The sequence below is a fragment of the Anabas testudineus genome, chromosome 3 (genome assembly GCF_900324465.2).
Source record: "Anabas testudineus chromosome 3, fAnaTes1.2, whole genome shotgun sequence".
NCBI classification, from domain to species: Eukaryota; Metazoa; Chordata; class Actinopteri; order Anabantiformes; family Anabantidae; genus Anabas; species Anabas testudineus.
In genome coordinates this window covers 27,833,896-27,846,364 of record NC_046612.1, presented here as the reverse complement: position 1 = coordinate 27,846,364, position 12,469 = coordinate 27,833,896, and the positions used below count along the sequence as shown (strand labels likewise).

The window sequence follows — 12,469 nt, the reverse complement described above, 5'->3', positions numbered from 1 at the left end:
AGCATATGAACAGATGGGGCAAACTCGTTTCACATATGCTTTTAGACTTATTACCTGCTGTATTATTAGATGGTGCCCATTAACCATCTGAATGCTATGACTTCATGCTTTATTATTAGGAGGTTGTGGGTGTTTGTTTCCTGGCCTCCGGTGACCAATTATCAATCTTATTAATACAGTTGTTCATTAATCTTATAGGACTGTGGCAATGCAAAAGCAGGAAAAAAAATCAGTCTGTTGTTTGAAGACATTAGAGTGCTATATTATCTCCACACAACAGTAGGTACATCAGCGCACACAGGGTTAGTCTAAGTCAGTGTGCACAGGGATTTGCATGTCTGGGGCTTTTTCCTTTGGCTTTGTTGTTCCTGTTGAAATAAATTAAGCATGACTTTGGTCTATCTACTCAGCCTTGAGGAGGACCTCAGCTGTGCAAGTCCTTTCTGCCCTAAGGATAGAGAGACTAACTCAGATAACCCTCTATTTACCTCTCTTTGTATTCATGGCCTCATCCCTCTCTTTGTCCCACCCCTTGGTTTTCTACAGCACTGTGTAACTCACTGAGTGAAACTGGTCACCCTCCAGGGCATCCAAAACTTTCACTAACAAATATCTGAGGATTATTTAGTACGGTGGTACTGGTTTCCTAAATTTGAATATATCAACAATTCAAAACCAAACACAAGCAAAAACAGACGTTTTGTTTTCCAGTTATCTGCATGAATTGGTATTTTGATATAAAATGGCTGTGAAGTGTGAGGAGGATCACTCAGATCACTTCACTATATACTGTAGCTAAAGAGCCCTTTTTTTCCCCATATAGACTTGGTTGGAACCAAACCACATCTAACAGGGAATCTGAGACAAAGCAACTAAAAGGAGACAAAATCATCATAAAACAGCAACATCTTTTGTTGTCACCTTGGGTCTCTTGCATTTTGAGGATCTTGCTCATTTGTAGGATGGTTGTTGCGTTTTAGATGTCTGTGCTCATGGGCCTGTTGTCATGTTGATAATTCATGCATGGAGTAGACTTAAGAGTAATGCAAATGTTGTATCAACAAATACATCAGGTGTTTCTTGCCTTTTGTAGTGACCAGTATTTATTATTTTGCAACTCTAAAGCCAGTTAGGAGTTTCTCATATCCAAAGAACAGCAGCTGATTTCCACTACGAATCATTACGACGTATAGTCGGCAGACTGCTAGCTAAACTGGCACAGGGAGAAGTGGATTAAAAGAGCAAAAAGAGAGCGAGATACAGAAAGAATGTGGAGGGGGGATACAGATCATGAGGCAGAAAGGGGAAGAATAAGATGCTCTGAGCAGAAAACCGCAGAGGGAGAAAGAGAAGACACCGAGCAATTAAATGACAGGGATAGTGTGAGAAAAAGAGGGAAAATAAGATGGGGACGAAAAATTAGAACGTTTACTGTTCAAAACCAAACTCCAATAAAAGACAGAGAGAGAGACTGTCAGACAAAAGGAGAGGAACTATAAAAGCTACCAGACCAGACTTGGCTACCAACACAAATGTACTGTCAAATCAAAAGAGTTTTCACTAAAATCCAACAGTGACGAGTACTTAAACTTTTATTTTCTATTTGTAGCATGCAGACTTGATATTAGACTTGAACTTTTATTGATCTGACATAAGTGAACAGAAAAAATAAAAAAACTCAAAGGTCTCAGTGTAGTCACTGAATAACTTCATAGTATTTTGTAAATATCTATATGTAACATTTAAAGTTTGATGCCGAATGAAACTATGTTACATCAATTCTATGCAGAAATGCTGCCAAGCTCTCTTCACCCTATCTGGACCCTTGTGTCAGATTTAATTAAAGACGGTGGAAACATGTTCTATGATCAGACAAGTCTACATTTTGGCATTGTGGAGTTCCCTATGCTAAAGATTAAATAAATTAAAAATAAACAGGTTCAAAAACATCTGTGGTGGTATGGGGGAGAATCAGTGCTGAAGACACTGGTGACTTGCAAATGTATGAAGGTGCCATGACAACATCAACTTCCCTAGGACGTCAGGGACTATTTCAGCAGGACACTGTCAGGACGCATTCTGAATCGGGTATAATAGCATGGCTTGTAGACACAGAGTGTGTGTGCTAGTGTGGGTGGTCTGTGTGCAGTCCAAGTCTGTCTCCTACTGAAACTGTATGGATCATTGTGCATCCAGCAAGAATGGGCAAATATTCCACTTCTGCAACAATTATAATCCTCACTACCCAAATTATTCAAAATGTTAAAAGTAAAGGTGATGGAATACAGTGATAAATATGAACTGTTTTGATTGAAGCATCAGACTCTACAAAATACAGGGATGTTGTTGAAACAAACAAAAAAAAAAAACATTTCTTTGTACTTCTGTCAATCAAATATATTTAAAAAACAAAACATTCTAGTTGTCATTACATTTTAGAACAAGTCTCAGCTTTTCTGGATATGCAGTTACTAGGTAAGACTAATCCCAATGAAAAGCCAATGCTGAGGGAAATGGCATTAGTTTTTCAAGTAGTCAGATATTTTTGATGTTTCTATATGAAAAGTCAGAGGATCATCAAGGTTAATTTAATACTACCTGAGGAGAACACAAATATCATGCCAATGCATCCACTACTCGGCAACCATGTGGCACAAAACCACTAATGTCAACCTCAGCAATGAAGTTAGAGGATCGACAACATTAGGTTAGGGTACATTGGGCCTTTGTTGTGACAGTAAGTGACAGTAAGGCTGATATCAGTGACATTGAATTATCCTTGATTGTATGCATTTCCTGTCAAGCTCTTGTGAATCTCTTGTGCATATATAAAGGCGGCTTCACATATTTTAAATGCATGAGCAAAAACGTCATCCATAAATAGCATGAAAATTGGAGTTTGATGTCATGATACATGTTTCAGCCTGATAGATGTCGCTACACGACTAGACGCACATAATTAGAACAACTGGTGCCCCTAATTTGAGATAAAAGACATGTGGAATATACAGCAAGTTCTTTCAAATCACTTGTACAAGTCTTTCATGACTGTTTGTACTATCCCTTCTTGAATTTGGCTCAATGTTTAAGAGATATGTGCTTTGTGCTCATATAAAATCCTGATCTGTGATAGTTTCATTAACAGTAAGAGCTTTAGATGTAAGAGATCTAATATTTAACAATCCTAACTTCAGATCAGAGGTGCTGGCTGCACAATCAGTGTGCTCTGAATTTGAGATCACTATGTTAATTAGATAATTAAAACAGAATTTTAGTAAGGTTTTTCTTACTTTTTGTTTAGCTCGAAGAACAGACAGTCTCAATATGTTGAACCCTGAGTGACGACTCTGTGCAGCTAGCAGACACTTGGTTTAGCCTGTTTGTCTGCTCCCTGGCCTGGACTCTGGGTAGTCAGCGACTAGCTAGGCCTGATCTTAGACTATGTGCTATGCTACACGAAATGAGAGCAGCACCTTCCCGAGTGGGATGGACACCGTCCCGCCCTAACAGGCCAGGTTTGCCGTCAAAGGTACTCCAATTATCTATGAAGCCCACGTTGTTTTCGGAGCACCACCTGGACATCCAGCGGTTCAGCGACCATAACCTGCTGTAGGTTATGTCACCTCGTCTCATTGGGAGGGGGCCAGAGCAGATTACAACTTCGGACATCGCCTTCGCTAATTTAAACACCTCTTTAAAGTTATTCTTGGTAACCTCAGACTGACGAAGGCGTATATCGTTAGCTCCAGCATGTACCACTATCTTTGAAAAGCTATGCTGTCATAAGGCCCTAAGATTGCCTTCAATGTCCGGTGCCCTGGCCCCCGGGATACACCTGATCACAGCCGCTGGAGCCCCTAAAGGTCTGGCTAATTTCACGTGTCTCATTATCGAGTCTCCTATGACCTCTTCCAGGTTTCTCAGCGGGTGAGTCACTGAGAGGGGCAAACCTGTTAGACACGTGAAGCGCGGGGGTGGTGTGCTCCGTGGGCTAGCTTTAGCCTTAGCCTTAGCTTTGCCTGCGCCAGTATGCCGCCGAGTCGTCACCCACTCGCCCCGCTGTGAGGGCTCTAACGCCGGAGTCGGGGACTGGCTATCTCCGCCTGCGGCACCCAGACTGTCTGCTACAGAAATAACACTACTCTCGCTCTCTCTAACCCTCTCTAAAGTCTGGATGCGCTCTTCTAACGCTGTTATCTTCTCCGTCAGAGTGCTAACTAACACACACCTGTCACAGGTAAAATTACCGCTAAAGACGGAAGACGGTCTAAACATCCTGCACTCTACACGCTGAACAAGCTGAATATTACTCATTTTAACGTACCTGAGTTGTAGAACTGTTGTGTAGAGTTTAAAAATGCCGCTGTTGCTCTCAGACGAAAAAACACGCCGGTCCTCCGAGTAGCGGAAACGTCTCTGTCATCAGTTCGAGAATGACCAGCTAGAAAAGCCTAAGTTGCTACAACTATTCACCCTTTATTAACATTACACTAATGCACTCATTGTGCTAAGTAAAGAAAAAGTGATGAATGACAACTTCATGGCACCAAAGTGACATGCCAAGGAGCCAACCTTACACCGTGTCTACACAAAAAACATATGAGTTGCACACTGTTACGGTTCAAGTTGACTTTTTTCAGTCTATGCATGTAAAACACCAACCATTTAGTGCGTTCTGGTCTTAACCACATTTTAAAGTACAAACAGATAAAGATGGAAAGATATGGTTTCCTGTAGGTTCTGTAAACTCTTTGTTGAGCACTTCCAATGCATGAGCAAACTGTTGAAGGCATGAAGAATGAGAGACTATAGGTCAGAGATGGCCAGTCGTGGCCCTCAAGGGCCACAGTCATGCTTACTTTTTTTAAATATTTGTTTTACTCACTACTAATTAACTGGATCAGGTGTGTTCAGCCAGTCACAAGCTGCAGGTGCAGTGGGATGGCCAGTCCTGCTCTGGATCTGCTTATAAGAGCATGGACAAATCACTTCTCCTCTTTCTCTCTTACACACACGAGGCACCTACACAGAGCGGACAATATTTCCTAGTAGAAGTCCAGAGGTTTTTTTCTGTACATGAACCATTAACTGAGCTAAAACTTAAAGACAGGAAACTTTATTGTGGTAATATGCTAAGCACTAGTTCATGCTGGCATGGGACTTTCACCAGTCCCCTCAGAGAGCTAAACAGCATCATTCATTCGGCTGTGTGAGCCGAGTATTTGAAGTGAACTGGTGAACAGAACCCGACTCTAATTGATTTGTGTTCGTTTCTATAATATGAGTCATGCAAAGTTGAATTCCACTGCCTACACATTCTGAATATGACTCATGCTCACTGGCATTAGTATTCACCATGCAGCCTAAGCAGCTCAAGCCACAAGCCTATGTGTACATGTCGGAGAGGTTCCCTCTGTTTGACAAAAGGTCATCCAAAATACATCTTGAGGTCATTTAACGACACACTCTGAACAGCCTAATTTTCATAAGTCAACAAAAAGAATCCATGAATACAAATCTGCCTGATTCTAATGTCAATATTTTAGTTTTAGTGAAATGATCTGCTGTATGCAGTCATGTTTCAAGACAGTAATAATCTTATTATCTTACTTCTCGTAATCATCACCTTTACTTCCCAAATTACCACATTTTACAGTACATATCACATTTCTCACTTAATTCAGGTTCCAGCTGCTAGTTTTAGTTTTGTTTGTGTTACATATCATGTTAGGGAGGTGAGAAACATGTTTTCTCTAATTTGACTGAACTGATGCATTCAATAGCACTGAAATACACTGAATACAAGCAAGGTCAATGATTATTCATCACTGAATATGAAGCTAGCGGCGCAGTCTGACACATAATGCTGACACTTTCCTGACAGTGTATTTGTAAAAGGTGGAACTGGAGTAATGCTACACAGCTATCCTCATTGCTCCTGAACAGCTGGAATGACTTTATGAAATAAACTGATCATAGGCTGGGCTATGGATGCAATAAGTGGGTTTAATGCATTACAGTGTTTAATTAATTTACTGTCCGCTCATCATCATGACTTCAGTGCAGTCAATCTGTGTACAATACTGACAATACTAAGACATTCAACGGACTTTGTTGTATGTACAGGTACTGTTACAGATTATTAGATGCTAGATTATAATATTCTATTATATATGAAAGTGAATGGGTCTTCCATAGGATAAATTTCATGCTTTAATAGATTCACCCATTAAATGTGGAAATATAAGCCAACACTCACTAAGCCAAAAACATGGAAAGCTGAATTCTACACAACATTATGTACAAATTGATATATCCACAGAATGTCCTTTAAAACAACATACACACAGAGATCACACTGATTATCTCACCAAGTGGAAACTGGTAATCTATACAAGTTTAGTCAACATATTAAGAAGACATGTACCCAGAGCCAATGTCAATTTTAGTTCAAGCTCATACTCTGAAAACTACTGTGTTCAGTCTCCTTTTGGTTACTGTGCCTTTAATTTAACTTCTTTCTTTCATACACCACCTGCCCACAGGAGGATTTTTAATCATGCCTTTGCCCAAACTCCAGTAATTTTTTTACCACTTACTACTGATTTTGTACCTATATACAGACACTCACCCCCAGCTTGCGGCTGCGCATTCGCACGTAGCCCTGTTTGACGATGTCGTTGAAGTTGGAGGCCATCTTTGGAGAGGGGGTAACCTGCTGGCTGTCACTAAGGAGACCATCCAGATGTTTCTTTACTCTGTTAACTAGTCTTCGGCTTTTCCTTCCTACCTTTCCAAAGCTTCCAGTTTATTGGCCCTTCTGATCACTTTTAATCACATTCATCTGTTCCAGGACTTTGCTTTTCTTCCGTAACTCCTTCTGTTTCTGTCTGTCAACTCTGCCTCTCCTCTTTCACAGAGCTCCTCACAGCTCCCTCCTTCCTTGAATTACTCCGTTTCCTTTTGTCCTTCACTGGTGGATTTGTTTTTGTTGTGATTTTCCTTTCTTTCGTCCTCCTTTCATTCGCTTGTCATTTCTAGAATGGACAGACAAAGAGACAGACAGAGAGAGAGAGAGAAGCAGAAATTGACATATATTTGTATTTATGGTATAATTTCTACAGATAGATAGATAGATAGTTTATGAATGAGAGCACATGTAAGGCCCGATATAAAGCTGGAATACTTTATAGAGGAGAAACTATCTATTAGGAGGCACTGTTTTTTTGTTTATTCCCAGTTTCCACCTGTAGTTGAATTTCCATTTCAAACACACTGATCTCTTCCTCCTTTAGTTATGTTGTAATGTAGAATCACTGCCAGATTAGCCATCCTTAGAAGCAACGACCAAGTCTATGATAAATGCAATTAATCAGAAAACAGATGGAAAACACCAGGTCATCCCTGCACTCTGCAGTAACGTAAGAGCAAAAACTGTCCATTGTGAATCTGAACTGAATATTTGAACAGGTCCTCACTGTAGAGAGTCTTTCCTAGTGCTAGAGTAAGTCATGTATAAAGTACAGCATACACACACATGCACACAGACATTTAGCCTCCAGAGGGTGGGGATACGTGCCATCTTTACTTACTTGCTTGCAGTAATGAAAATGATATACAAGGTAGGAAGTGACTTATACGACTACTTATGCAACCCATGCACGCAAATGCACATGTGAAATCTAATGTGTTCATGCATGTGTGATGTGGGAGTGGGAGTGTGTGTTTGTCATCAAGAGAGAAGCAGCGGGGCAGACAATTCCCATAGGGCTCAGTGGTAAATCTCCCTGACAACAGTGGAACAGAGACATTAAACTTTAACAAGGGGATCATTAATACATACACAAGCATGTGGGAGCACACACACACACACACACACACACACACACGGCAGACAAAAGAGGACCCAGGGAGAGGCTTATCATTATGGCAGTGTTAGTTTAGCTAAGTGGCTCTGGCACAAAACACTATTAAACACAGAATATGAATGCATGGAGGAGCACACCTTTATGCTAATACACCCAGAGACATCAGTGACTACAACATAGAAAGTACATGAGTGTGTAGATATAACAATTATCTCTGTTGGTCACCTTCCTAATTACAACCAGACTATTCATCTGAACCACCTGAAATAAACATTGGGTTCAGTATACACTGTGCTGTGTTCAAGGTGTGCTGTTCACGATCTGCATCATGAATAAGTCATTACCAGAATCATTTGTGGGCATTATTATGTCTGCCATAAATAATTAAGCACACACTCTGAAGAGTAAAAGCTTGTGATACGCTCTGCTTTTTCTTTTTTGTTAAGCACAGCAGGGACAAAAGAAGGAAATATATATCATTTAGTTTTATCTATATTGCCATTTTGATGATGAGCTGCTCTTTTATATGAATAACGCATCACATGACTGACCAAAGAGAGACAAAACCAGAGATGATCATCACCAGTTCCCCTCTGCTTTACTTTAATCTCAGTTCATTGCTTTGGTTCAAAGTCATCACTTGTATCAGCTTGGTCAAGTGGACAGTAATAAGCACTGATACACAGTGTAGACGGCTTATAAACCAGCAAATAGAGAATAGAATTTCATTTCCTACTGTATGTAAATGGCTAAACGGTCACAGTTACTGTAACTTTGATCTCTAGTAGTCTATTAAGACATTAATCATTTATTTTAAATGTGATTTGGAAACTACTCATTCAACATTGCAATGAATCTTCAGGCTTTCTATACTAATAACTACAATAAATATAGTGATGGAAAAGCCTTGGTGCATGTTTTACAGCATAAAACTGGAAAAATATGTTTCTGTGTCATTAGATGGAGATTGAGTGACCCGGATATGTGGCATTGCTGACATGGATGCGTGATTTTGTACTATTTTGATGGAAGAATGAACTTAAGATCCCTATATTTATAAATTTTTTTATTTTTTTAATATTTTTCCTCTTTCAGAACTTAATGCTTTGATAACTCAGGTTTAAGGATAAGCTAATAAACCCAGTGAAAGAAAACCAATCCGCTTCATTGGTTTGATGTAATGTGTTAGGTGTCCTTCTCCTGAACAAATCCTTTCCTTTCCTTCCCTTTCTAACAGTATTATTATTATAACTTTCCAGGGATTTCTGGGTATGTTAATTGAAGTGGAAGTAAACAAAACAAATTTTAAGCAGTATATCTTGTACCGTCCTGTGTCCTCTGTGAATGGTCAATAGGTGTATTTCACTGTGCTACAGCAGTATACATTTACATTTTTATGTAACTGTAATGCTTACATAGAGTAGACATATTTTAAGTGTATCCCTTCAATTAAAGGGAGTCAATTAAAATGATATCCTTTGACCCAGTCATTACTGAATCCTAGAGTAACATGTTTTGTCCATCCCAACCTGCTAACTGCAACACTGCTCTCCTTTACACCAAGGCCCTGCAGCATGACTGTTTCAGTTCACATGAAAATTGCAGTGTGTGTGAATGTCAAAAACAATCTGAGCAATTTGACTCTGAGTTCAAACACGGAGGCTGGAAAAATTGATGGATTTATTAAACTAGTGCCTGAATATTATTTATAAAGAGCAAACATCAGTGTACAGAAGGTTCTTTACATTTTTATTCAGCATTGAGCTTCTACTTACTGGTTAAAATGAGAAGATGAGAGGATGTTACCCAGAAATAGTAATTGTTAGTTGTTTTCAACCAGCACAAACTGGATGCTAGTTCTAGGCTGGTGCTAGTGCTGGTTCAGATTTGGTTCTTGGCTACAGAGCCACTTCATGAGCCACGTCATTGCATCACTATACAGCTGCTAATGTCTCTGGCTTAACAGCACAACTACAAGTGTTACTCCTGACTTTGGGAGTCCACACTGGCATCTAAACATTATGTACAATGATTCTGTCCAATACATTTTATGTACCATTTTTTAACAATGACATTGCAAATAAACAAATGATGAACAAAGGACACAAAACTATAGTTGATCATGACTCATGCTGTATGAGGTCTACTCTGGAACCAGCTGTCGAAACATGAAGAACTGGTTCAAAAATAAGACCTGGATCCAGAGCAGCTCTGGAACTGGCTTGGTGGAAAAGGGGAACGTGTGAGGAAGTTGTTGGATAAAGTGCTTTCTCTAGCCATACAGTGCCTGTACTCAACCTAAGGAGAAGATGCTCAACTCTCTTCCACTGTACGGTAAGAAAAGTTAGTAGATCCCATTGCGTCAGTTTTACCATATAAACATCACACTGGTAAACCATATTAATCCGATGTCTAATTTTAGTGTTGTAGTGTGTTTTATTTTGCTAATGTTGCAGGAGAACTCTGCAGTAGGCTAAATAAGTGTTACTGTCCAGTGCACGCCAAATTGCAGAAATGACAGAGCTAAAAAGACCTTGGGGTGCTGTTGCAAACAGAAGGAAGAAGAAGGAAGAGCAAATTCACTTCTTCTAGTGAAGGTTTCATAAAAGGCTTCAAAAGCATATAGCCCCACTGCCCCCAAACGCTGTTTGGAAGTCAGATTCTGCATTTCTATTAATGGGATGTCCCAATAACTCATTAAAGAGCCTCCAGTTAATCCAAAATGCTGCAGCCAGAGTTCTGACTGGAATTAGCAAGAGAGATCATATTTCTCCAACGTTAGCTTCTCTCCATTGGCTCCCTGTTAAATCCAGAATTGAATTTAAAATTCTTCTCCTAACTTATAAATCCCTTAATAATCAGGCTCCATCTTATCTTAAAGACCTCATAGTTCCTTATCTTCCAAGCAGAACTCTCCGTTCTCAGACTGCAGGTTTACTTGTGGTTCCTAGAGTTTCCAAATGTAGAATGGGAGGCAGAGCCTTTAGCTACCAAGCCCCTCTCCTGTGGAACCAGCTCCCAGTTCAGGTTCGGGAGGCAGACACCCTCTCTACATTTGAGACTAGACTTAAAACTCTCCTTTTTTATAAAGCTTATAGTTAGAGATGGATCAGGTGACTCTGAACCATCTCTTAGTTATGCTGATATAGCTTAATCTGCTGGGGGACCTCTACTGATAAACTGAGCTCCTCTCCTCTCTCCTTTCTCCTGTATCAATGCAAATGCCACCATTGCATTTCATTAACTTTGTGTCTTCTCTCTCTTTTAGTTGTGTTTCCTCCTCTCTGTCTCCCTCTCTCTGTACTTTTCTGCACGTATCCTCGGCCTGGAGCTGTACATCTCCAGAATCCAGTTCATCTGCCTAATGTTTCTTGATGCTTGTTGTTGTCTTTAATGCCTGCTGTTCTTTTCTCTCTTCTCTTTCCACTCACCCCAACCGGTCGAGGCAGATGGCCGCCCACTATTAGCCTGGTTCTGCTGGAGGTTTCTTCCTCTAAAGGGAGTTTTTCCTCTCCACTGTTGCCTAAAGCTTGCTCAAATGGGATTGTTGGGTTTTCTCTATAATTTTTTGTATAAATATTTTCTGTAAGGTCTTAAACCTTACACTGTAAAGTGCCTTGAGATAACTTCTGTTGTAAATTGGCGCTATACAAATAAAATTGAATTGAATTTTCCACGCGTCTCTCAGAGCCCCTTTTGTGTGATTTGGTCACGGAAAACAAGGTTGAGAAATAAAGAGGTAAAATAAAAAAATAAATAATAATAACCAAAACTAATAACACATACAGGGGAGAAATTACAATACTAATACTAATTACAGGGTTTTTATTGCACCATCTGACTCAATAAGTTAGTCATTAACCTGCTCAAATAGTGATCAGTTATCAGAAAACACACATGCGCACAAATGTGCACACAAGCATAAATCACAACAAAGGCAACATCGATTCACTGGTGCACCCTCACTGATCCTACGTTGATTCTTCCTGTGTGAGTGTGAGTGTGAACATACTGAATCAATGGAGTGTTCGCAGTCTATTCCCTGACAAGTCAGCTGATCTGACAACAACACACTCAGCTACAGCTCTAAGTCGACTAGCACTGAGGAAAGTGTTAAACCTCTACATAACAATGTCACATAGCTGTGATGCATTGATCTAACAAGCAGAAACAACAGTCACGAGTAATAGTGCCAGTGGGGCATCAGCGATGCGTATTAGACATCTTTTCTGTTATCATTTAATCTAGTGAAGAATATTCTCTATAATCCAGAAACAGTAACTACACATACAGCAGTTGAGCTACATTTCCAACAGACAGGGCGTTTTTTTCTTTTCAGTTTCATCAAAGATCACATCTGGTCACCATATCTGCACGCTCTAACACACAGGGACACACGCAGTCACCTGTCTCTCCAGTCTCTCCTCTCCTTGCAGGGAGGTGACTCGTGAAATCAGTAAGGCAATCAAACCCTCTATCCCTTTATGCTTGTGCCATCTCTTCTTCCTTCTAATTTTTCCCCCCTTCTCTTATATTTCTATCCCTCATCCTTTTCCTTCTACTCTCACTTATTCATTCCTTTGGAGAAAACCGTGTATCTG

The 12,469-nt window shown here is 40.0% G+C and overlaps 1 protein-coding gene across 2 annotated transcripts in view; it reads right to left on the bottom strand.

Moving 5' to 3' along the window:
* dok4 (docking protein 4) overlaps positions 1-12,469 on the bottom strand; it is a 63,102-nt gene that overhangs the window by 28,777 nt on the left and 21,856 nt on the right. For both annotated transcript variants that reach the window (XM_026377923.1, XM_026377922.1), the window contains one exon: positions 6,632-7,037. In XM_026377923.1, coding sequence (XP_026233708.1) covers positions 6,632-6,697 — 66 coding nt within the window. In that variant the 5' untranslated portion in view covers positions 6,698-7,037. The remainder of the gene's footprint in view (positions 1-6,631; positions 7,038-12,469) is intronic.